The sequence below is a fragment of the Galeopterus variegatus genome, unplaced genomic scaffold, assembly GCF_000696425.1.
Source record: "Galeopterus variegatus unplaced genomic scaffold, G_variegatus-3.0.2 Scaffold5471, whole genome shotgun sequence".
NCBI classification, from domain to species: domain Eukaryota; kingdom Metazoa; phylum Chordata; class Mammalia; order Dermoptera; family Cynocephalidae; genus Galeopterus; species Galeopterus variegatus.
The window spans coordinates 68,509-95,695 of NW_007731582.1; the positions used below are offsets into that span (position 1 = coordinate 68,509).

The following is a 27,187-nucleotide window of genomic DNA, read 5'->3' on the forward strand; positions in this document are numbered from 1 at the left end:
CCTAAAGCCTCTACAAAAAAAACTCTTGGAATTGATAAATTATTTCAGCAAAGTAACAGGATAAAAAATCAACACATACAAATCAGTAGCATTTCTATTCTCCAATAGCGAACGTGCAGAAAGAGAAATCAAGAAAGCCTGCCCATTTACAATAGCCACCCAAAAAATAAAATACTTAGGAATTGAGTTAACCAAGGATGTGAAAAATCTCTATAATGAGAACTACAAACCACTGCTGAGAGAAATTAAAGAGGACACAAGAAGATGGAAAGATATCTCATGCTCTTGGATTGGAAGAATCAACATAGTGAAAATATCCATACTACCCAAATTGATATACAAATTTAATGCAATCCCCATCAAAATTCCAATGACATTTTTCTCCAAAATGGAAAATACTATCCAGATATTTATATGGAATAACAAAAGACCATGCATAGCCAAAGCAATTCTGAGCAAAAAAAATAAAGCTGGAGACATAACACTACCCAACTTTAAACTATACTACAAAGCTAAAATAACCAAAACAGCATGGTACTGGCATAAAAACAGACACACTGATCAATGGAATAGAATAGAGAAACTAGAAATCAGCCGACACATGTACAGCCGTCTGATCTTTGACAAAGTCACCAAGCCTATACACTGGGGAAGAGACTGCCTGTTCAGCAAATGGTGCTGGGACAACTGGATATTCATATGCAGGAGAATGAAACTAGACCCATACCTCTCATCATATACTAAAATCAACTCTAAGTGGATTAAAGAATTAAATATACACCCTGAAACAATAAAACTTCTTAAAGAAAACATGGGAGAAACACTTCAGGAAGTAGGACTGGGCACAGACTTCATGAACATAACCCCAAAAGCACGAGCAACCAAAGGAAAAATAAACAAATGGGACTATATCAAGCTAAAAGGCTTCTGCACAGCAAAAGAAACAATTAACAGAGTTAAAAGACAACCAACAGAGTGGGAGAAAATATTTGCAAAATATACATCTGACAAAGGATTAATATCCAGAATATACAAGGAACTGAAACAACTTTACAACAAAAAAACAAGTAACCCAATTAAAAATTGGGCAAAAGAGCTAAGTAGGCAATTCTCTAAGGAAGATATACGAATGGCCAACAGTCATATGAAAAAATGCTCAACATCACTCAGCTTTCGGGAAATGCAAATCAAAACCACACTGAGATACCATCTCACCCCAGTTAGGATGGCTAATATCCAAAAGACTGAGAATGATAAATGCTGGCGAGGATGCAGAGTAAAAGGAACTCTCATACACTGTTGGTGGGACTGCAAAATGGTGCAGCCTCTATGGAAAATGGTATGGAGGTTCCTCAAACAGTTGCAGATAGATCTACCATATGACCCAGCTATCCCACTACTGAGAATATACCCGGAGGAATGGAAATCATCAAGTCGAAGGTATACCTGTTCTCCAGTGTTCATTGCAGCACTCTTTACAGTAGCCTAGAGTTGGAACCAGCCCAAATGTCCATCATCAGATGAGTGGATACGGAAATTGTGGTGAATCTACACAATGGAATACTACTATGCTATAAAAAAGAATGAAATACTGCCATTTGCAACAACATGGATGGACCTAGAGAGAATGATATTAAGTGAAACAAGTCAGGCACAGAAAGGGAAATATCACAAGTTCTCACTTATTTGTGGGAGCTAAAAACAAATAAATAAATAGACAAACGACCTGGGAGGGAGGGAGGGAAGAAGACACAACAATGACAATTCCTTGAAGTTGATACAACAAGCAAAGAGATATGAGGTTGTTGGGATGGAAGGGGGAGGTTTTGGTAATAGGCCACAATAACCAACCCCACTGTATGCCGCCAAAAAAAAAAAAAAAAAAAAAATCAACCTAAATTTAAGACCTAAACCTATGAAACTAGTAGGAGAAAACATAGGAAAAACTCTACATGAAATGGGAGTGGGCAGCGTTTTTTTGCGTGAGACTACAAAGGGACAGGCAACGGAAGCAAAAACGCACAAACGGGACTACACCAGACTGAAACGCTTCTGCATGGCAAAGGACATAGTCAACAAAGTGAAGGAACAACGTATAGAGTGGGAGAAAGTGTTTGCAAACTACACAGTAGACAAGGAGTTAATATCCAGAATATATAAGGAACTCAAACAACTCAACAGCAAAAAACCCAAGTTAACCCAATTAAAAAATGGGCAAAGGACCTAAACAGACATTTCTCAAAAGAAGAAATACAGATGGCCAACAACCACATGAAAAAATGCTCAACATCACTATTCATCAGGGAAATGCAAATTAAAACCACAATGAGATATCTTCTCACTCCAGTTAGAATGGCCATTATCAACCAGACAGAAAATAACAAATGCTGGGGAGGATTCAGAGAAAAGGGAGCTCTCCTACACTGTTAGTGCGGATGTAAATTTCCACAGACACTGTGGAAAACAGTATGGAGGCTCCTTAGAGAACTAAAAATTGAACTACCTTATGAACCAGCTATCCCACTACTGAGTATATACTCAAAGGAAATGAAATTAATATATCAAAAATAAACCTGCCCTCCCATGTTCATTGCAACACTAGTCATGATAGCCAAGAGGTGGAATCAACGTAAATGCCCATCAATGGATGAATGGATTTTTTAAAAACTGTAGTATATATACACAAAGGAATAGTATTCATCTATTAAAAAAATAAAATACAGTCTTTTTCAGCAACATGGATGGAAATGGAGACCATCATGGTAAGTGAAGTAAGCCAGGCACAGAAAGACGAAAACTGCACGATCTCACTCATATGTGGAAACTAAAAAAATAGTGGTTCCCATGGAAGTAGAGAGTAGAATAACGGTTACCAGAGGCCAGGAGGGGAGCGGGTTGGAGAAGAGGTGGACGAATGGGCACAAAACTATGCTGTCCACCTTACGTGAACCATTGGGCTGTATGTGCATGTATTCAAACAACACGCCGTACCCCACAAATATGTACAAGCAGATGTTAAAATAAAAAAAAGGCAAAGTCCCCATCACTTTGAAGGGATTTAATAGCTATTAGTATTACCATTTCACTTAAAATGCATGCTCTCTTTTGCGTAAAATTATGACTCATTTCCTGGGATTAGGAATTCTATCTTAAAATGACTGTATTTCCTTTGCAGATCTGGGAGGACCTGCCTCGTCCAAACTCTGTGCCCTGCTCTCACATGTCACATGAGTGCAGCACACACAACGGAAGGCCTGTGCTGCGGCCTCCTTAATGAACCAGTGGTCATGGAGACCGCGGTGGCCCATGCTTCCATCCTGGCAGGGAAAGAGACCCTTCCAAGACCCATGACCTAAGAGGGTGTTTACAGCTTCTTGTTTATGAACTGGATACGTTTTAGGTTATCACTTTTGTGCACAGGAAGTGTCGCAGCTGTCCCTTCTCAGTTCATCCCTCAGCAGGTACCATGTGGTACCAAGTGATGCTAGAACAAAATAAAAACCTAGGAAGAGTGGACAACATCCTCCCGCTACTTTACTTCATACATTTTTGTTTCATTGAACAAAAGGAAATGCCACCTGCACATTCCTTGACAGCAGGTGCTGGATGTCTTCACATGCGGCCCATCAGGGACCCCTCAATGCTGGTGTCTTGAGAGCATTTGTCACTACGACAAGAGTTGGGTTTCCCAAGAAGTCTGACCCCTCAGCCGTCCCCCCCAGGTACATCCTCTGCCCTTTGGTGACATAGCTGAGCCCCAGGCGCCAGGCTCACCTCGTAGAAGCCCCGCACCAGCGCCTCGGCCTGTTGCGCCACGCCACGCTCCACCCGCCACCGCACCATGCGCTCGATGTAGTCTTTCTTGTTCTTCTCTGTCACCTGCGTGTTGGCACCTCCGGACTTCAACTCCCTTTCCGTCACCTTGCAGGGAGACAGAAATGTGGTGATGCCCACCATGGGGCTGACCTCCTGCGGGGGTCGCTCAGAAGGCTCTGGGTGTCCTGAGCAGGTTCTGAAGCACCTTGGAAGAGCCACCTCTTTTGTTTTGTAAAGAGAAGACATGTTTCCTTAGCTCAACGGGCATCATGGAACTAAAGGGAAAACGCCCGTGGTTGTTGAATGGTGGAGCTACACCCACATGCTCTGTGCCCCCAAATCTCACTTACAGCCCCAGCTTCCCTCCCACAGTGGACCAGAAGCGGCAAAACAGCAGGGGCAGGAAGATGGGTTTCACGGCCATATAGGACAGTGGCAGAAGGACGGCCTGACCCTGGGACCTCTGGTTTTTAACTGCCCGGTGAAAGGCTTTATTTCCCAACATCGTTTGCAGCCAGGTGTGGCACGTAACTGAATTGTGGCCAGTCACGTGTGAGCAGAAGTGGGCAGGGCACTTGAAGGCCTCCTTAAAGGACAGGCTGTGTGTTCCTTTGTCCTGCTGCTCTGAACACCCACGTGGTGGTTGGGACGTGGTTCTCATCTGGGCCACAAGTGCAGGGGCCCATCCCAGGGATGAGAGGCCCGCAAGAGCCTGGTGCTCCAGGATTCCATCAAACCGAGTTTCCTAACCAGCCTTGGACTGCCTGCCTCCAGACTTCGACGTGAGTGAAAAATACGCCACTGCTCCTTCCAGCTGGCTGGTTTTGGGCCCCTTCACTAGCAGCTGAACCTAATCCTCACACCGAGGAAAAAGCCTACTGTGTCTTTCATCTGCATTTTTCTGCTCTCCACTATCTAATAACTTGCCGAAACAAGGGCTGTGATTTAATTTTCTAAAACCAAAGTTATTATTCTTGGTGACCTCCTTTTGAAGAGAAATAGGATAAATTTAAACAGATATACATTATTCTAGATCTACGACACATCCTTATTTTTTATCACTGGGAACATTTCAACTCTTCTCTGAGTTGTTCAGTTCCTGCACTGCACACACATAAAGGATCGCTCTTTTGTGTCTTCAATATTATTTTTTCCTCTAATTTTATGTATTCAGCTATTCGTAGTTTATTTTCTTGAGTAGATAATGTGTCCATGGAATAAAACTCAAGTGGCAGAAAAGGCCATAAAATGAACAATAAGTTTCTCTCTGACCTCTTCTCCCAGCTGCTCTGTCTGGAGAAAATCACCCCTCCTTCCCTTCCAGGGGATTCTATGCATATGTCAGGGAACGTGTCCATGTCCTCTCTTCCCCCATAAGCAGTAGCATACCATAAACGCTGCTGTTCACCATCCTTTTCTCTCTGAAAAATATATCCTGGCAATTGCTTCACACCAATTTAGACCTGCCTTATTCTTTCTTTGTGATTGTCAGAACACGCTGTTTATTGTTTAGGATCTATATGTAAATTGATGGGCTGGGGTATCTCATACTTTTCAATAGCCACACACAATTCCACTATTCCATTGTGTAAATGTATCATTTATTTAACAATTTCTCTACTGCTGGACATTTAGACTGTTTCAGATCTTTTGCAATTATCAACAATGCTGTAATGAAGATTCTAATTAGGCATTTCAATTAGGTATGAATATATCTTTAGGACAAATTCCTAGATGTGGATGCTGAGTTAGAGGCATGTGATGTAAATATGGATAAATATCGCCAGGGCACCTCTCATAGAGAATGAACCAAACGTCCAACTACAATTTGCAGGAGTGCCTGTTTCTCTGCACCAGCTCTAAATAGAATACTGTGAAACTTTCTGATTCTTGGTATTCTAATAAGGAAAAATGATATCTCATTATAGCTTTAATTTACATTTTAAAAATTGAGCGAGGTTGAGTATCTCCTCATATTTCCTTTTCTGAGAACTATCAATTTATATTCTTTGCTGATTTTCTGTTGGGTTGTTGACTGATCATTTCTTACTGATCTGTGGGATTTCTTTCAACATTAAAGGAAATAGCCTTCGTCTGTGTTACATATTACAATATATTAAATATTATGCTACCTTTACTTTGTTTATGGTGTATTTCGCCAAGCAGAATTTAAAAAATAATTTTATTTGACTATGTCAATCTTTTATGAATTTGAGAGTTTGTGCCATATCTATAGCATGATTCCTTACTACAAGATTAAAAATAAAAAAAAAATTCTCTTGTTTCTTTTTTTCTCTCTTTTAACATTCAGGTTTCTGATATAGCTGGAGTTTATTTTAGTGTAATGAGTTAGGTTAGAGATCTAACTTAAAAATTTTTAATATAGCTAAATATTAAATTGTTGTCTTAATACAATTTGGTAAATAATTGTGTATATTTTACAAATTTACCATCTATTATAGGGCAAATGTGAAGGCTGAGCTAAAAATACTAATGCATAGGAAATAGTGTACTTTACCTGTTCATTTAGTGCATGGCAGGACAGCATATTCTTGAACATATTTAAATGTGCTTTCTATAGTTATAGGAAGAAATGCATTTTCTCAAATATGTATCAGAGCATTCTTCAGAGGTATGTTTATACAAAGGCAATACAACAGGATATTGGCATTTTCCAGGACCTCTCTAAGAATCTTGATTGAGATATGGATGCTGGGTAGTCCGCAGCGTTCAGTGGGCAACTTATCCATAGACTCAACACACTGTCCATATTCAAGCAAGGTGCTTATAAATTATTTTAAGAGTCTCACAACAACCGTATTATAAATTACCACATGTCATGGGCTTTTGGGGTCTCTTATAAATGATGTTCTCAAAGTCTTATTGTTAAATCTGCTCAGGCTGTGATATTTTCTGTTAAAACTGTAACCCATTTCACCAGAAGATTCAATGCATAAATACTAGTAGGAAAAAACAGGAAGATTTATCTCTTAAGTAGTATTGAGATCTATGCACTTTGGAGGAATAAATATCTGGGTGTGATGAAAAGAATTATTTTGCAGTTGCATAGACAACAGAAATAGCTTACATGTGCATGACATACTTCGCAAAAATGCTTTCTGCTCCATGATCACATTTGATTTTCAAAAGACTCCATAAAGTAGATCCATGTCATAACAAAAAAAAAGGAAGGAAGAGGACATGGGCAGATTTATTAAAGGAAGTACTCCCCAAAGAATCATACTTTGAATGAATGATATGTCTTGTTCTCTAGTTTAAAGACATATTCCTATGACTATAAATCACAGCAATCCCACTTCTGTGTATTTATCCAAAAGAACTGAAAGCCGGGACTTGGGCAGGTGCTTGCACGCCTGTGCTCCCAGCAGCACTGTTCATCGTATAACTTCGTATAATGTATGCTATACGAAGTTATTACGCGGCAGGAGAAGTGGAGAGTTGTTGTTTGATGGGTAGAGTTTCAGTTTTGCAATATAAAAGCATTCTGGAGATTGGATGTCCAACGATGTGAACATACTCAACCATACTGAAGTGCACACTGAAAAATGGTGAGGACGGTAAATTTTATGTTATGTGCATTTTCTATAATAAAATACAAAACCCCCTTTCCAAGACCCACATCACACAAACCTGTCCAAAGACCTCTTCATTAACGGTGAAAGTGAGGTCTAGGATATCCGTGATGTTGTTGTCCTTCATCCACTGCAAGCTCTGGTGGAATTCCTCATCCAAATATTCCAGGTCACTCAAATCACAGGGGCTGGGTGAATTCAAAGGGAGAATGGTTAGCAATTACCGAGCGAGTGGCTGCTCAGACCTCAGTCCAAAAATGTGGTTATGCTAAAACACTGTGGAATTATTTCAACCATCTGATATTTTTATAACAAATTTTTATTGAAGGAACCAATAACTGGTTCAATAATTTTCTTTTGAAAAGAAAAATTTAAAATATTTATGATCATAAACATAGAATTTAATTATAAACCCATGGACTCCTTTCATGGCAATTAGAGAAAAGTATTATTTTAAAACAAGTAAGCTATAAACCGACCAATTCTTCTTAATAGTTTAATGCAATGTTTGAAATAATATCATAATTTTTATGTGAACTGACTTGTATTTATTACATGATGTTTTGATAATAGAGTCTTCCCCTATGCCTACCTAAAATCTCCAAATGCCTTTTTATTGTCAAAGGTTTATGTGATATCTAAGCACTCAGAACAGGAAATCACCCTAACCCCAACAGGAATGGTTAAGGTAAAACAGAGACAAAAGACCAGAGGTGCCAGAGAGGCTGGTGCCAGAGAGGCCAGTGCCACTGTCCAGCAGCCAGGGCCAGCGGAACTGTGGTCTGCAACACACTTACAGTCTCAGAAGTGCCTTGTAGAAGGGCCTCGTGAAGAAAGCATCGAGAAGGTACTGATGGATTAGAGCCAGGCCAAGGATACGACCACTAAACCTGAACCTGGAACACAGACAAGGCAGAGGAATTTAAGGGAAGGTGGGAATTTACATTGCTAAACATTTTAACTTGTTATTTTATTTGATGTGTTTCCTTACAGTATTCATCTTAAACTGCTTAAAGAACTTGCCAACTGATTGCACCCGTTTTCCGCCTCCTCATTCTTTGTCATAAGCAACACCTGTGTGCTTGGTATGTCCTAAAGGAAACTCCTCTCCCCACCTCCCAGACGACACTCATTTTTTTCAGTCTCTCCTCAGACCTTGGAGAATGGGGACCCTTGGGGAAGGGGAATTCAGGATAAATTGCCCACAGAGAACCAGAGGAGGCCCTGAACCCAAGGACACAGAGCACTTTCTGGATGGTGCGTCCTCACCCACCCAAACATTCTGAAGATAGCACCTCAAGGTCCATGCCGGTGGGGAGGATCTGAGCATAAACTGCACACAGCAGTCACGGTCACAGACGGTGGGGAAGAGTTACGTGGAATCACAGCATGACAGGCGAGAAGCTAAGCGAGCATCGCTATTTAATGTAGCCAACCACATACAAAGGAAGAACTGGTCGTGTAGCCCTGACCACCTCCAGACTTAGGGGCCTTTACTGGTTTCAATCCTTGTTGGGCAATTAGCTTCCTGGAATTTTTGCTGGTGACCTGCCTGGCTAAATGTGAGGCTACCTGGAGCTGGATCCTGTTGCTGCCCTGATCCTAAACCAGCTTCTGGGCTGCCTGGTCTAGCACCTGTGCTTTCCCCACCATGTGAGCCTTGCCCATCTCTGGCACCTACCTCCATAATCAGTCTCCCCAGTTTCCTATCTGACTAGGTTTTCACCTGGTCATGAACTTAGTTGTGACTTTTTTCAGAATTTCCCAGCTGGAATTTCCAACTAACCCATCTCTACTGCCTTTTATGAGGCTTTTTTCAGACTCAAAGGATTTCCAACTCTATAACTACTATTACAAATGTTAAAATTAATAGATTATCTAATTCCATAGAATAAGCATAATTATACATTACAACACTTCAAACCGGCATGTTTGAAGTAGTCAATTCTTTTTGCATGAAATAGCATGCCAGCATTATTGACTCTGACAAGACCAGAGGTCAGAACCTCAGTGGTGCTGCTGCAGGGCACTGTGGACGGGAGGCTCCTAGGACAGGTGTCTCAGAGTCCTTGAGGCCTGGGTGTCCACCACTGCTCCATCCCTCAGTGCTCTTTGCTGACCACCCCAAAAACTGACTGGGCCCCAACACAGCAACCACAGTGCTGCACATAAAACCACCATTCGCTTTTTACCCTGTGTTGGCCAATCCACTCTAAGTGCACTCCAAGGCTCTGCCACTGATGCTTACGACATGACAGTGGGTGTGGCCATTTGGGTCGAGAAGACTGAGATGATCCAGAACAGGGACAGAGCAAACGTCAGCACGGAGGCGCCCCTCCCCCCACCCACTTAGAGGAAGTCCCCGAGGGGAGAGATGCTAATCACGACAGGCAGTATGTGCAGAAATGGAATAAATAAAGACATTAAATGAGAACAGTATTTTCAGCTTGATGTTAAATAACTGAATATCTCAATGAATTGAAAATTTTCTGGCAAAATAAAAATGATTCAAATTGATTTAAAAAGAAGTAGAAAACTTAAATAGGCCAATAATCATAGTGTAAACTAGAAAACTTTAAGGAAAAAGGACTATCTCCAAAATTGATGTTGGGACTGGATATACACATATCTATATTTAAAGACATGTTCTTTCAAATCCTCAAGGCACAGACGATTTCTCTGCTGTTTAAATAGTTCCAGAAATCTGAAAAGGGTGGTAAACTTCCTAAGTCCTCATCATGACCTACCATAACCACGAAGAGGAACCTGGGAAAGATAACACAAGGAAGAAAACTAAAGACATCTCACTCATACATAGAAAAATCCTAAATAAAACGCAAGGGATTGAATCCACCAATTCATTCCCAGAACAATGTGAAATGATTAAGGATATTTTACTTTAGGAAGCTAAGGATAGTCTAATATTAGGAAGTCTATTATTAAATTTAAATATAAGGTTAAATGACAAAACATTTTTTTTTTTTTTGGTGAGAAGCTGAAAAGTTACTAAGTTACTCGACCATATCCACCACCAATTTCTGTAGAAAAAATATTTGGGGTGAACCGTGAATAAAAGAATGCTTCCTTCACTTAATAGAGAACGTCTCTCTCAGCAATGTCTCTAATGGTGAGAACACAGAGGGGCTCTGGCTGCCACCGCTCTGCCCGTTTTCGATCAGGCACTGCAGCTAATTATAAATGAAAAGTTAGAACGGATTAGAAGTAACTTCTTTCCAAATGTCTACTGGAACAAGGGACGTCACCCGCCTCATCTCACTGGCCCCGGCAACAACTCTATTTCAGGGCTATGACCATCTCCGCCTCACGGTGAGGAAACCCACACCTGCCTGTCCCCAGACTAGGCCTTCGCGTGGCGTCCGTCTGAGAAAGGAGCAGCGGGGAGGTCAACACGCTGCTTCCAGGGCCAGGATGGCTGGAGTGTGGCCTTCCCATTCCTGGTCTCCTCTTCAGGAAAACCTCAGTCTTTAAATGTTACCTGTTATTAGTATTACTACCTGCTATTCGTACTTTATGCTGGCTACCAACACCTCCTGTGCTAATGAGAAATGTTTCGGTTCACATGACCTTCAATGAGCTTAAGCCGAAGGAGGACTTTATTGCAAGATCATGGCGGCCTCTCAGGGATCCGGGGTTGGGAGCAGCTGGCCTCAGGACAGGAGGGACATGAATGCCTCCCCGCCCTCAGGCAGCCTCTGCCCTGGGCTCCTCTTCTGCACTTTACTTCCTCTTGCTGCCAGCACCTCCCATGGCTCACAACCTGGAGTGCAAGCACCGCAGAGACCAACTCGACCCTCTATGACCTCGGTCAAGATTTCCGCAGGATTCACTGAATGTTCTGCCTCAGGTGGGTGTCCACCCTGGATCAATCACAAGTGACCGGGGAGGAGGTCTCTGAGACTGGGTACTGCTCAGAACCATGCAGACAGGACCACTGGTGCCCACCCCTCAACCGGGGGACTCCAATGTAGACCATCAGTGGAGAATCGGGGTAGATCATGACATGAGTCTAAAGACAAATTACCGTGGTTTCTTAGGACGATGCGGGCAACAATTAGACCCTTGATGTTTTTCCATAAACAAGCTGTGATGATGTGGGCGGCTTTTAGCCAGCCCATTATATACAGTAAAATATATTCCAGAGCAATGCATTATAATATTGGATGTGTTTGTGTCAAGTATAATACAACGACTGTACAGTTCAAATCCAAAACAAGAGCCTAGAAAGTGCAGACTGGAACGGAAAGCACCTGCCAGCAGAGGAACTGCCGTGCGTGCGTTTGTTATCACCACAGGTTGTGAAAGTGTAGGAGATAATACTTTCCTTTAGTCTCTGGATCTAAAATAGCGTGTCCACATACACACTAAGAAGAAACTGAAGAAGCAGTGCAGACAATTTAAGCAAACACCAGTGTTTGTGTTTTGATCTGAAGAGACATTAAAATACCACCTCCCGAAGTAAGAGAGCCCAGCCCGCGGGGTACAGACGTGTCACTTCAACCCTGTCCTGGGCCCAGTTTGAGAGCTCCTGGGTGAGCGTGCAGGGCTCAGTCCCGCTCCTCTCGGAGTCTCCTCTGACACCGCAGCCCAGCCCTGCTCCTGGGGTGTGGTGCTGCCCCCCAGTTTGTGGGCTGCCGTTCTTGAGGCCATGCTTGAACACAGCTACAACTGTCCCAGATGCGTCGCAGACGTGGGGTTCATGTGCTGCGTGTGCTAGGGCCGATGCCCCTCCCTGCCCAGGCTGCTGCCCATAACTGCTCTTCCTGGTGGCCTGTGTTCATTTGTATTTTGCCCGTAGGTAATGGCTCCTCCGTGTTGACCTGCACTGTCTGAGGGGCCTCATGGCAGAACTGTCTGGCCCCAGAGCTCACTGGGACTGCTTCTGAAGTTTGCTCGCTGTCCTTTAACCCCTAGCGTGGTGAGGCTGTGGGGGGTTTGGGGAACAGGTCCCAGCACCCATTCACAGCTAGCCCTCGGCTTTGGGCTGGCCATTCTTCAGCTTCTCTTGGGCTGTGTTGTATCTGAAGGGTCCCCAGCCTCCCTGCTCATAATCTGCTTTGTGTCTGCTCCCCATGGTGAGTCTGTCAGACATGCCCACATGTGTCTGGATTCCAGTGATGGGCACCACCCAACTTCTCTTCGCAAGAGGGGCCTGTCCTCAGGGGCACCAGCAGATCCAAGTGCATGCACCGTGCAGGTGTCTGAGGATAAGAGGAGCCCTCCTGCTAGCAACAAAGCCTTCTCTCCACCCCAGCCGCCTGTGGGGTACAACGCCCTGATGGGTCAGGAATGGAGCCTTCCCTGGCCAGTGGACGGGGAAGAGAGCGTGTCTGAGGATAAGAGGAGCCCTCCTGCTAGCAACAAAGCCTTCTCTCCACCCCAGCCGCCTGTGCGGTACAACGCCCTGATGGGTCAGGAATGGAGCCTTCCCTGGCCAGTGGACGGGGAAGAGAGCCTCTCTCTCTGGCTCTGTCTTAGGGGCAACTGGAACCCTCCCAGGAGATTCGGATATGCCATCACCATAAGACATATTATCAACTTTTTAAAAACGCACAAACCATCTTTTTCCATTTATTTACCAATCAGAGATGTGTTTCCACAGAAACCCATTTGGACTTAAGACAGCACAGAAAGATGAGCAATATAGAAAAATACCAAGAACCCACATTTAACAGAAAAAAAAGTTATGGTGTGTAAGCCAAGTGTACATCTCGCTGGTGAGAAGGCACGGTCTGTTCTCCAGAGGAGGAACACGGACTGTTCACAGATTGCTCAACCTGACCCACCAACAGTGTGGTTTGTGAAAACATCCCTTAGTCTTACATCAGAGTCTTGGTCTCAGTATGTTGCAAGTTTTTGCTCTTGGTATCATCAACCCCTTCCCTCCTGCCAAAGAGAAATAGCAGAATTGTGTATTTTTTAGTCCAGAGAAAAATGCAAGCAATATTGGAAACATTAAGTAAAAAAAAGAATGGAGTCAATCCTATTACCCAAGGCAATATCTGTGGCCCTGAAGGGATTCTCCCTGGAATGTCAGCTGACCAGAGCACAGACATACTCATGTGCACAGGATCACCATGGCCCTGTTTTCACACTACTGTATGGCACGGACACCCTTGCATATCTGAAGATACAGATTTTCATTATCCTTTAATAAACTGAAAAGTATTTCATTTTATGCGTGCTCCACTCTTACGCTAGCCCTTTCCCCTCGGATGGAAACCTAAGTGCTTTTCATCTGTCCGTCTGCCCCTATGGGCTCATGGTGGGAGAAGCCTGGATCCGCATGCACTGTCTGCCACAGCCCATTAACTCGGCATGGGCAGACGTCTCTCTTCAAGCATCCACATGAACACCTCACTAGAGGCCTGGGAGATGAACCTGGTCTGCCTCTGCAGAAAACAACTTCTGCGACTCTGACCTTTCTCAAAGATGTGGAGGGTAATTATGGCAGGAGATCTGAAAGGAACCAGCATTATTGGCAAGGATTTACCATGGTTCTATCTGGGTTTTGCATATTTTAGTAAGAGTTCAAAAGGTAATGGAGCTTGACACATTTCCGGCACATCTTCCCAAGTGGTTTAAAGGCCCAACAAAAACTTAACCTTCCCTTTGAGTGTGTTACTGTTTGTTTACTTGACTAATCTTTGGGCTGTCTGCCAGTGAACCAAGAAAGGCAGTGTGGTGGGGAGGGTGATATTGCAGGGTCTGATGTCAGGCAGCCCCAGTTTGAATCTTCTGGCCTGTGTGACTTTGAGAAAGCTGTTTAAGATCCATAGGTCTCAGTTTACTCATCTGTAAAATGGGGATCATGATAGTACCTACTGTATAGGGCAACTGTTAAAGGAATTTGTATAGGGGATAGTGGAGGTCAGTCCACCTGAGAATTTCATAAATACTCTCTGCAGACTGGCATGCCTGGTCTCTTCCACCAGGCTCAGAATGAACCCAAGGGCTACACACCCATCTCAGATTGAAGGGTGAGAATGTGGACTGGACCTACAGGGCTAGCCTGCAGTTTCTTGCTGTTGCAGAGCTGCAAACCTCTGCTCTGCTTACAAAAAGCATTTATGTATCACAGTGCCTGGCACAGGTAAGGGCTCAATCAAGATTTGTTCAGTTGAATTAAATTGAAAGTTATCATCTGGTTTTATCCCAGTGGAGCACAACTATACAAACCTATTGAAAATGTCTGTATTATCATATACCATTTGAAACCTGTTCGACTAGGTTAATTGCTCAAATGTCCAGTATCTGTAGTAGGTCTCCATCCAGGAAGAGGAACAGAAACTGCAGAGGAGAGTTTAGGTGGTCGAGCCAACGCATTGAAAGAGGTGGTGCAAATGTTTTATGCTCAGAGGCTGAAAGAGCAGGTCTCTCCCTTCCTCCTCCATCTCTCTGATGAAACTTTGCATGGGAGCACGTTTTAGGAGGTATTAGTATGTAATGATTTAACAGTGTATTTTGAACTGATTCTTTAAACAAAAGCAGTTTTCATAATGGCACAGAATGCACTTGGGAAGCTGGGGAGAGGACTCACTCACGGGCCGGGCTTCATAGAAGGGGAGGCAGGACAGCTCACCAAGTGGGGAAAATAAAAGACCTACTGACAACCCAGAAGGGCACTTTGGATAGTGAAACACAAGACTTGAAAGGCTTCTAGTCAATCCTCTTACATGAAAGTGATACAAAATTGGAATAAAACCCTCAGTGCAGCATCAGGCAATCTGCCAAGTCTGGAAGGCTCTGCTGGGTGTTTCTGGCAGGTTGATTTCCTGGCATTAAATTTGGGCCCCTAAAAATTGTCTCAGGTGTCGCCTGGCTTTGGTGACCTTCTCAGTACCCTCTTCTTGACCTGCTGCAGCTACAGGCTGAGCCCCAGCCTCTCTCTCCTCGATTCCTGCCTTCTGCACCTTTGGATGCATCACAGATCAGCCTGAGAGACTCCCCTACACCAGCTGCAGACTTGGGAGAACTGAAGCTGCCCCATCTCCTGGCCTTCCTGCCTGGAAGGGGATCAGATGGTGTAGTGGAGCACTGTAAAGAGGCTGATGTTTGGGGACAATGTGCTTGACTCATGCTGCCTTTGGCAAGGGAATGGGAGGCTGAGGCAGTTGCAGGACACCTCGCAGGACACCAAGGCTCAAAACTCTGCACAGTACTCTGACTCTGAAGGGCTCTTCCAAATGTGGTGGTGTGTCCTGGACCAGAACAAACACCTGCCAGAACCGGCACTGTACTGGCAAACCAACAGGGGCTCAAAGACATTTTGTTGGGTCAGTGAATGGGGCTACCGAGCTGCTATAACTGCACCCATGCTGGGCTGCCCCCAGGACACCATCACAGAGGCCTGTGTCCCAAGCCATGGCTCCGGTGACTGCACCCACCAAAGCATTGCCTGCCTCCTGCAGGCTGGCAGCCAGGTGGTTTGTGTCAGCTGAGTTCTAGAAGGTTCTCTCTGCAGCATTCATGTTTTCCGTTCCTGTTACTTCCTGGATCTTCTCCAGCACTGCTTCCCTGGCAATGGGCCAGGACCTGCAGGGGCTAAGGTCCTTTAAGGGGTCCTTTGTGTTTCTCAAAATAATAGAGCAGGTCCTCACCCTTGGCACTGTCGACGTCTGATGTCCTACACATTGTAGGTTGTTTAATAGCATCCCTGGCCTCCATCTGCCAGGTGCCAGTAGTACCTTCCCTCAGTTGTGACAACCCAAACTATCTCTTAACATTGCCCATTGTCCCCAATGAGGCCAAAACACCTTCTCTTGAGAACCACTGGATTAGGGCATACAGTGTGGGAAAGTACATCTAAATGGGTGATCATATTCTTCTGACATACAGGTACCACTTGCCTTTCCTGAAAACCTGAGGAAGGCTATCTGGGCCCTCGTGACCCAAGTCTTTGTGCGCCATGCTACACATCTGAGCGGCCTCTCATCACTCCCTGAGACTCTGAGTGTGCCTTCTCACTCCACGGAGTGCCACTGTGAACTCCCATCAAGAATTTGGGCTGTAGCTTTCTCTTGGGGAAATGACGGGTAGGGAGCGTGATTCTTCCCAAATGTACCAGGGAGTGTCAACTTTTCTGAGAGGATGATGTCTGATCTGAATTAAGAAAGAGTCAGTCTCCTGGAGGATGAGTGGCACAAGCTGGGGAACAGCGATCCCCAAGGTGGGAACAAGTATGGTTTGCCAGAGCAACACAAGCAGACCATTGGGGCTGGACCCAGGGAGAGAAGGGGAGCATGGCAGAACATGAGTTAGGAGAGATATGCATGGGACAGATCACACAGATTTTATTCTAAGTGTGACAGGAAACCACTGGAAGATTCGTTCAGCGACTACGGAATGAATGGATTGATGTGTTAAAAGGATTGCTCTGGATGCTGCATGGAAAGAGGAAAGGCAGGCAAGAGTGGAAGCAGATAGATCAGTCAGGAGCCTCCTGCCTCTATGGGAGGCGATGGAGGCTTACGCTAGGTGGTAGTGGAGGTGATGAGCTCAGATTCAGGATGTGTTTTCATGGTAGAGCCAAGGGGACTTACTGGCAGATCGGATGGGAGAGATGAGAAAAAGCAGCACCAAGTACAGTCCACGGACTCGGGCCAGAGCAGCTGGGTCTGGTGGTACCACCAGGCTGCAGATGCTGACGTGGGGCTGTCAGTGTGTGGATGGCATTTTGAGGCCACGCAGCTGGGCAGGATCACCAAGGTAGTGTGTGCAGACGTGGGGCGGGGCAAGCAAGAGCATCAGCTGATGCAACGTTCAGGTGTTTGGAAAACGAGGACGATAATAGTAAAGGAGGGTAGGAGGCAAGGGGCAAGAGAGGAATCAGAGCGTGTGGCGACTGTGTTTGGGGTGGAAGGCTGAGACCGTCTGTGCTGAGTGCCCTTGGGACTTGGCAACCTGCTGAGAGCTCTTTCCATGGGTGGAGGAGAGGAGAGGCTGGCTAGGGAGAAAGCAGTTCAGATAACTCTTCCCAGAAGTGCTCCTTTAAAGAGGAGCACTGAATCACAGGGCAGGGGGAGGAAGGTGTGACACCAAAGGAGATTTGAGGTTTTGTTTTTTAAATGTGAAAGAAATTGCAGTGTGTTCACACATTTTAAATTTCAACAAACTCATTGAATGACTACTATGTGCCAGGTGCATACGAAGATTCAAAGGTCCATGTTCATTTGGGGGAGTATGGAGGACAGTAAGGGGGACAGACAGAAGATCACAGCTTCCCTTACCGCGTGGCATGTGCTGTGGGAGAGGAGCACACAGATGTCGCTAACAAAACGGGGGATGCAACCTGGCTTGGGAGGGAGCTCCTGGAGGAAGTGACAGCAAAGTAAGCCTGAGAGTCAGCCCAGGAGAATGAGTAAAAATCAGTTTGCTTAAGAGGACAGGGAAGGGCTTTCCAAGAAAATAAAACCACACAAGGGAAGAGGAAGGAAATGCATGGGGCTGTGTTGAGAACAGCCTGCAATTCACGGTTACCAGAGCATCAGGAGTGCTGAGGGGTGCGACAGGGGATGCTGCAGAGAGAGGAAGTGGAAGGGCCTGGAAGGTCTTGCTTTTCATGCCAGCAAGTTCAGCCTTTGAACTGTAACTGACGGGGGCCACGGATGGGTTTGAACGAGGGAGCAGCATGCTCGGTTTGGCCCTTTTAGAGAAATCAATTTGCAGCCATGGGAAGGATTATGTTGCTATATTTTATATAAAATTACATCCATCCATCCATCCAAGAGCATGTTAGGACCTAAGTCAAAATAATAGCATTTATTTCTGCGTGGAGTTATTTCCTTGTATACATTAAATTTTTTACAATGGATGTATATTACTGATGTGATCAAACTAGGTTTATTTTTCTAGGTTTTTCATCTAGAAAAACTAGGTGACAGCGGCATCTCAGAATCTAAGGGGTGGAGTTTCAATAGGAGGTCACATCTACTGCAGCGACGTGTCCCTTAAAGTCCAGAGCAGTAACAGTTCACGGGGCTTGTCAGTGAGGTGGTCTCTGATGCTCATGGGAAGAGTGGTTTTGGTGATGACAACTGAAGTCAGATTTGGTAGGTGAAGAAGGAAACAAGGGGAGGAGCCAGCAGCAGGGGGAGAGTGTGAAGGGGAAAGACGAGTGAGAAAGGGTTAACTGCTGGAGCAAGGGCCAGGAGGAGAAGGGAGCAGGTGTATCCAAAGCCCCAGGAGGGAGGGACTCCAGGGAGGCATTCAGGTTCGGTAGGTATTTGTGTTTGGGGGGAGAGTGAGGTGGTCGCCCACTGTTTCTGTTTCAGTAGGGTCTGAAGTTATCTCAAGAGGAAGAAACTTTGGTTGGTAGAAGCTTTCAGGACAGTGAAATGGAAGATGCATTAGCAAAAGGACTGGCGAGCTTTGCTGTACAACCTGCTGAGGTCAGAGAGCACGGTTAGAATTGTACCATCTCTCAGGATTATTTCATTTTCTCCAGCGCTAGAGGTATACGAATCAGCTCCAGCACTGGCATGGGACAGCAAGTTCCAATATTGATCGCTCGTGGTGTTTTGCCCATCAGCTGGGTGCAAGCATGGAGCAGGGAGGGAATTGTGTGTGCAGGGGCGCAGGGTTCAGGAGGCTACGCCAGACAGAGGAGAAGGTGAGTCCCAGCTGCGAATGAGCTTGGTGAGCAGCTGGGGGTGGGGGCGGGGGCGTGTCTGTAGAATGGTTGACGGTAGGATTTCAGAGCTTTCAGTTTCTGATGTGACACAGTTCTGGGTGAAAATGAGGTCGGGGGAGCCACTGTGGGAGTAGGTGGCTGGAACGTAGGTCAAGCCACTGGAGTTAGGTTCGGTCTATTCTCTACACCCACATTTATTCAGATAATATTTGGGGAACGTGTAAAGAATTCTTTTCCCCAAGCCCCACAAAAATTGTTTAAATATTGCAGATGCAAAGCATGATTTATATTTGGTTTTCATAGCTTCTCTGTGGGTGGAAACAGTTTTGCAAATTAGTGAGAAAACTTGAAGTTTTCTTCATCTAGCATGAAAGAGACTCTGCCAACACAAGGTAACGACAGGATATTATCTTCTGATTGCTAATTAGCAACTGAAATGAATGTCTAGCCTAGACGCTGCCAAGTCCCCTCCATTAATCTCTGCCCTACAGGGGACAGAGGATCGAGAACAGGCTGGTTCTCCCTCACCTGGAGGGCCCCGTGTGCAGCTCCCTTTAGAGAAAACTCTTCTAAAAGTATATTATGCAAACTCTGACATGCCCTCTGATTATATTCAGGTTGCAAATAATTTACTTAATATGGATTTCATTCTAGAACTTCAACTCAAATGGAAAGACAGTTATGGTAAAATTGACCATTTAAAAGTGTGGAATTTTTTCCAACCCATTATTCTGGTTAGCTTGGGTTAATATTGAATATGTTAATCATATTTTGACAGATTATTATAATTAATTTAGATTAATGTGAAAAGGAGCTGAGAAATGGAAGTCTGGGAAAATAAACCTTCTCATACTATAGAAAATATTACCCCCGATCTTTGACTCTTGCTGTGCTCAGATATGTGCAGATATGTCATCACTTTGACTCTGGTCAGAAAACAGTAATAGGAAAACTCAAAGATGCTGTCATTGACCCCTAATGGGTGTTCCATCCTTAATCTCCATGTATTCTTTATTGGAGGAGTTCAAATACTTGGTTCTACAATATCTTGGGTGCTCATGACTGAGATTATATCTACAAGACAAAAAAAACGATGTGCCTATCCATTAATTCAGCCAAACTGGACAATTTACTGGACAAAATCAACCAACATAGTTAACAGATGGACCAAAACAGCTCAGCTCTCAGTTTAGCATTTTTTAGCTAGTTAACTTTCTAGCTACTTTACTGTTATCCAAACCCCAGTCATTAGTTCTCCAAGTTGAATCCTTTGTGGATTTGCCTTAAGAGTTCTGCAAGCTACTGAAATTTGCTTCACCTCAGTTTCTCTGTTTACCTTGAGGGAATACTACTGATTTCTTCTTGTAGGCTTCTGAAGTTTGTTGGGAGGATTGGTGAATTCTCTGTCAAAATGTCGTGGATTCTTTAGATAAGCATTGCAAAGTTTCAGAGTGAAGTTCAATATTAAACTTAAGGTTTTTGATGGAAGGTATGCGAATGGGTATTTGCAGGGGGTTGAATGTTGGCCCCAAAAGATATACCCACATCCTCAACCCCTAAACCTGTGAATGTGACCTTCTTTGGAAAGAGGTTGTTGAAAATATAATTAGGTAGGGATGTTGAGATGAGTTAATCTTGTATTATCCAGGTGGGCCCTAAATCCAGCAACAAGAATCCTTACAAAAGATACAGAGAAGAAGACCCAGAAAAAGACGGGACACCACGTGAAGACAGAAGCAGAGATGGAGTGATGCAGCCACCAGTCAAGGAGCACCTGCAAATACCAGGAGCTGAAAGAGGCAACGAGAGACTCTACCTGAGAGCCTTTGGAGGGAGTGTGGCCTTGCTGACACCTTGATTTTGGACTTCTGGCCTCCAGAACTGAGAATACCTAGTTTGTGCACTACAGCCACCCTAGGAAAGTAATATAGCACCTGACCTACAGGATACCCCTCCTCCTTCCTGGTCTGGAACCCTTCTTACCAAGCATATTATCACGTGGTTTGTAAGTTGTTCCACTAAAGTCATATATTTAGTTTCATGCAAGAGGAGAATTTATGTAATTTTAGAATAAAACATGGTATCTGGTTCCATGCCCAGAATCACATAGGAAATTTGACCTAATAAGGCCACTTGCCTGGGTAACTAAAATGCTCTAAAATCTGCTGTATCCTCATCTAACTGGGTAATCCAGGACGGTGAAGGTTTAGAAAATCTAAATAATCTGAGCCACACAGCCCAGAGAATACAGGAATGGCAACGTCACTGTCCTCCAGGCAGAAACCCTAGTGTCTCACTGACCCTTTGAACATGTCCCTTTCTTACCTGTGACTCATTCATCAATGCACAGTATTTCACTAAATTTGAGTCCAGTGAAAAAAGAATCAACTTGATGTAACCCAAACACCTTTCAGAATTTTCATTCATTCATCCATCCATCCATCCATCCATCCACCCATCCATCCATTCATCCATTCATTCAATTTTCCACAAATCATAAGAATGCACTGTGCTAGTCGTTGGGATACTTACTGTGTCGTGTTGCAACACACACGGACCTCAAGCTCCCATGGAGCACACAACCTAGTGACATTATGATTCAGGAAAATATTAGAACTATTTAAATACTACCTAAGTCTACACTGAAATGGCATTCTGTAATTTTCATGTGACAGGCAAAATAACAATGGCTCTAACAACATCAAGTCCTCATGCTACATAAAGGTGTACGTACCAATACAATCAGGGTACAACCAATACTTGAAGCTGTGTGAGTAACTGGTTCTGAATTAGTTGCGTCGATAGAGGGAACATTTGGAATGCATAAGCCAAACAATACAATAAAGCAACATGATACTGAGGTTTGTGACATGTTCTATGCAGCTTTAATGTTTTGAAGATTTGTCTACTGATCATATTTTTCTTTAGGTAACAGAATTAATTGATGTTCTTTGAGATTAGAATATAAAGGGAAGGTCCCCAGAAGTTTGGATACTAGAGAAAGCCAGTCTTGGAGCCTATGTTTGTTACTCAGCATCTGAAAATAGGAAGACTTTCTTGCTCTTTCATGCCCCTAAAAATCCCAAGATGATCTGTTCTCAGCCTGCACTGGAGGATCTGTCCCTTGGATTACATCACACACCTTCCTAGAAGTCTAGAGTAATTCCCATCTACCTTTTACAATGATGTTCCTGATCGTTTGACTTACACATCCCCACCCATCATCCCTCCACAATCTGATTAGGGCTGTCCTTCTGTCCTGGGCCCACCTCTGCTAGTGCCACTTTCAACAACTTTTTTGGACAGCTCTGCTATTCTCCAATTAGAAAAGTCATCCTAGGGCTGGCCCGGTGGCACACTGCTACAGTGCGCTGCTTGGGAAGCGCGGTGACGCTCCCGCTGAGGGTTCGGATCCCACATACAGACCGGCCGCTCACTGGCTGAGCGAGGAGCGGGGGCAACACCGAGGGTTGCGATCCCGTTGCCGGTCCCGGTCCGGTACGGGCGTGACACTGAGGGTTGCGATCCGTTGCCGGTCACGAAAAAAGACAAAAAAAAATAAAAAAATAAAAAGACTTGTGCACTGAAAACTATCAAACATTGATGAAAGAAATAGTAGATACAAATAAATGGGAGGATATCTTGTGTTCATGGATTGGAAGAATTAATATTGTTAAAATGTCCATACAGATTCAATGCTATCAAAATTTCAATGACATTTTTCATAGAAATATAAAAATCAATCCTAAAATTTGTATGGAACAATAAAAGATTGAATAGTCAATGCAATCTTCAGCAAAAAGGAATGAAGGTGAAAGCATCACATTATCTCACTTCAAAATATACTACAAAACTATAGTAATCAAACCAGCCTCCGCTCATTCCAGGTTCTGTCGCTGTCAAACTCTCCACCCTTCCCGCTCCTCTGAATATATACTTCCTCTCATGAAATTGAGGCTAAACAGAAAATAAACCTCTATATTTTTACATGACCTACTTTTCAAACCTCTCTCAATAGACAAAAAGTCTTCTGAAGACAATATGTTGACCCTGTCCACTCTGTAGCATTTAAACAATCAGAAAATGGACAGAGTGCATCTTTCAGTGACTTACACAACGGTTCCGATTTCGTTAATTGTTATACTTAGAAAGAGTCAAGCCTAAGGATTTCTCAGCCATGATATTGACGACCTATTCTAATCTACTCTCCGGCTTGATATGGTCACTAGAGTGCTTTCGTTTCTTTTGTCCTCAAAGCAAATTTCCATGTGTACAATCGAGCCACAATGCATTCATAAAAAAGGGTTTGAGTCAGCAAATAAAGCATCGTTTTTAATCTCCGTTTCATGTTAGGATGCTGACATAAGGGAATGTCAATAGTGTGCTCAAGTTAATTAACTCTGATTCTTTTGAAATCCTTCCTCAGCTTAAACCCTAATGCTCCAGGGAAATTTGGGAACTTGTAACTGGCATTGCCCATCCCTGTGCAGAACCCTGTGCCTCCCACCCCCACTGATGGCTGCTCATACACGTTTTGCATAAAGGAGAGCTAGAGGCGAAATAACAGCCTGAAAACCCGAGCTGCATAGTCTCTAGTGGGAACTTTTTTTTTTGTGACTGGTAAGGGGATCGTAACCCTTGGCTTGGTGTCGCCCGCACTGCGCTCAGCCAGTGAGTGCACCAGCCATCCCTATATAGGATCCAAACCCGCGGCCTCGGCACTCCCAGCGCCGCACTCTCCCAAGTGAGCCACGGGGTCGGCCCATCTAGTAGGAACTTTTTAAAAAGTGATTCCAATTCTAGGTCTGCATGGGCAGGTCACAGCCTCTCCACTCCCCTCTTCCCATCCACAGACAAGGCATAATAATGTTAATATCTGCTTACCTACCTCACAGGGGAGTTAAAAAGAGTAATTTAATGGTAATAGGTTCTCTGAAGATGAAAAACACTCCATAATTGCTAAGTTCTATTATATTTTTAAAAAAGCTAGCTCACAGGTACTTCTCTTTCCTTATCCTTATAACTTTGATTAATTAAAAATAATTATCTTTTCTCAACCTCATTATTTAAGAACATAAGACCTTCACGATGTTCTCACACAGTGTATGTTTCCATGCTTTGTCCTTCATTTTTGGACCTTTCATGTTTTCTAACTTCTCAAGTATTGGAAAACCTAGTGAAAACCTGTTGCTTACGCCTGGGGTGGATTTGGCTTCTGGGTGTGGAAGCTGCATGAACAGCCAGCTTTCTTCTCACACTCTCGGAAGGGCTCTTGCAGCTGGAAGTGACCCTTCCTCTGCCATCTGAATCCCTGGGGTGCTTATTAAGATACAGCTGCCTGGAGATCAGACTCCGGGGTGGGTTATGGAAATCTGCATTTAAAATAAGTCCTGCAGTTGCTAACTAAAGTTTGAGAACCACTGACTCCACGTCCCTCATCCTTTTCTTAAGATGGAAAAAATAGTCTGCAGGTCAGAAGTGAGGTATTTTTGCCTTAGGCATCACCCACTGCATTTTCTGCACAGACACTGGGAGAAGGGAAGGCCTCCTCTAAAAGCAGAGCCGCAGCTCCCACCTGCGGCCACGTGCATCTTTACCTCCTTCACCCCACTCCGCAGAGGGGTCTTCTTCTGTCTAGTCCCTTCTCGTGCCACCAGCCTTGGGTCTTTGCTTCCTGTGCCCTCACCAGCCAGTGCCTCTGCAACCCACGCTTGTCATTGACTTCCCCTGGCCCGAGGACGAAGGGCTGACTTTTCTCAAAGTTTCTCTCTCCACCTGGGCTGTAGGTCCTCTTCCCCTGCCTCCTCTGGGCTCTTGTTCCACCAATTTTTGGCCCTCCATTATAATTCAGGACTTCCCTTCCCTTCTGACATGGCCTCCTCAAAAGCCTCGCATCCTTCTAGCCACCTCACTCAGTCCAGCTCCTAGAAAGAGGAATTCTCAAGGCCTTTTACTGCCAGTGTATATATATATATATAAAACACAAGCAGAACTCCCTTTGGAAAGTGAACGCACAGTGCAAACAGCAAGGACAAACACAATAGTAATCACGCCCCACTGTGCAGCTCTTTTTGGAGTGATTATCAGGGAAGTGGAGTTTCAGTTCCTTGCAGCTCCCCGTCTCTCCTGCTCCTGCTTCCACGCCACGCTGGCACTGTTTTCCATTCCCTCTGTCCCGTGCATTGCTGTTGTGGGCTGAGGTCAGGGTCTGGCCCTGGGCTTGTCTCCTATCTCCACAGCTAATTGTGGGCTCAGTGTGCCCCAGTGTCCCCACCAGAGGTTTCCTCTGCAACTGTCCCTTCTTGGTCGCTTGGAAGGTGAGATGGCCTGCTGCTGGGCAGGTGAGGACACCCAGGACTGCACCTCACCTCCTGCCCTGCAAAGCCCACAGCAACTCTGTGGGGATCCTTCCGGCATCCTGAGTTCCCCAAAGGTACGGCCTCTGTCAACACTGCCTTCTGAAGGAGTCAGGAAGCAATTCTCATGGAGGCAAATGATCAAAGCAAGTGGGAGACTGTCATCTGGACAGACTGGAAGGGAGTCAGGACATGAACTCAGTGGACTGACTGCACCATGGCTCCTGCCTGGTCAACTCAAGCTTGGTTATGCTGGTCCAGTAACCAGAGATATCTAACATATGAGTGCCTTACTCTGTTCCTGCTGCTATAACAAGACACCAGAAACTGTGCAATTTATATCAGCACCACGCTTTAACCACTGAGCTGACGGGATAGCTTGGTAATTTATAAATAACAGAAATTTATTCCTCACAGTTCTGGAGGCTGGGAAATCCATGATCAAGGCACCGGCAGATTCAGTGTCTGGCAAGGGCTGCTCTCTGCTTCCCAGATGGCGCCTTCTTGCTGTGTCCTCACGTAGCAGATGGGGAAGAGCAGAAGGGACTAGGGCTCTCCCCGCAACCTCTTTTATCAGGGCACTAATCCCACTCACGAGAGTGGAGCCCTCGTGACTCAATCACTTCTCAAAGTGCTCCACTTCTAAATATCATCACCTTGGAGGTTAAGTTCCAACATATGAATTTGGGAGGGACACGTACATTCAAGTCATAGCAATGACTTATTCCATGGTTGAAAATGTTTTTATGAAACTATAGGCCCACAAAAATATTCTTTATACTGCAAAGATTTTGCTTGACCTTTTCATTTTTCCCACCTGTTTCCATATGGGTACGTGGAAACAGTGGTTCTCAACAGTGTGATTTTGCCTCCCAGGAGACCCTGGCAATGTCTGAAACATTTTTGGTCATCACAGCTGGGGGGGTGGTGGTGGTGCTTCTGCACCTAGAGGACAGAGGCCAGGGATGCAGCTAACATAACACACAGCACAGTCCCCTACTATAAAGAATTATCTGGTCCCAACTGTCAATAGTGCTGAGGTCGAGAAACCCTGGATTGAAGAAACCAATGTAGCTAACACCTTCAGATGTCCCTGTAAACACACATGAACCCTCGAGGGAAGGATGAGGACATCTGCTGTTTGTTGAATGCCTCCTGAGTGCCAGCCACCCTTCCTGTGTCTTCACAACCACCATGCAGAATAGGCACTGTTATGGGCTAAATTGTGTCCCCCATAACAACACAATTTAAATTAACATGAGGTCATATGGGTGATCCCTAATCCAATATGATTGGTGTCCTTATAAGAAGAGAAAATCAGGACACATGCATGTACATGTACAGAGGGACGACCATGTAAAGACACAGGGAAAAGACGGCCACCTACAAGGCAAGGAGAGAAGCTTCAGAAGATACCAACCCTGACAACATCCTGATCTCCAACTTCCAGCCTCCAGAATTTGGAAAAGTAAATTTCTGTTGTTGAAGCCATCCAGTCTGCGGTGCTTTGTGATGGGACACTAGCAGACTGATACCGGCACTCGCAGTCGGTGCGTGCTGCTACAACAGAAAACCACAGACGGGGTAGCTCAGAATCTGCATCTTCACATGGCAGAAGAGCAGAAGAGAGGGAACCCACTCTCGCGAGCCCTTTTATAAGCGCCCCAATACCATCCATGAGGCTCCCCCCTCACCATTTAATCTTCCCTTAGAGGCTCCACCTCTGAATACTGCCACATGGGCGATTAAGTTTCAGTGTATGAATTCTGGGG

General features: G+C 44.6%; 1 protein-coding gene across 1 annotated transcript in view; it reads right to left on the reverse strand.

Annotated features, from left to right (window-relative positions):
* Positions 1–27,187, reverse strand: part of LOC103604912 (E3 ubiquitin-protein ligase HECW1) — a 109,307-nt gene that overhangs the window by 23,807 nt on the left and 58,313 nt on the right. Inside the window, exons 10-12 of the mRNA XM_008589487.1 lie at positions 8,207–8,305; positions 7,468–7,597; positions 3,775–3,921 (exon numbers count right to left, since the gene is read on the reverse strand). Coding sequence (XP_008587709.1) covers positions 3,775–3,921; positions 7,468–7,597; positions 8,207–8,305 — 376 coding nt within the window. The remainder of the gene's footprint in view (positions 1–3,774; positions 3,922–7,467; positions 7,598–8,206; positions 8,306–27,187) is intronic.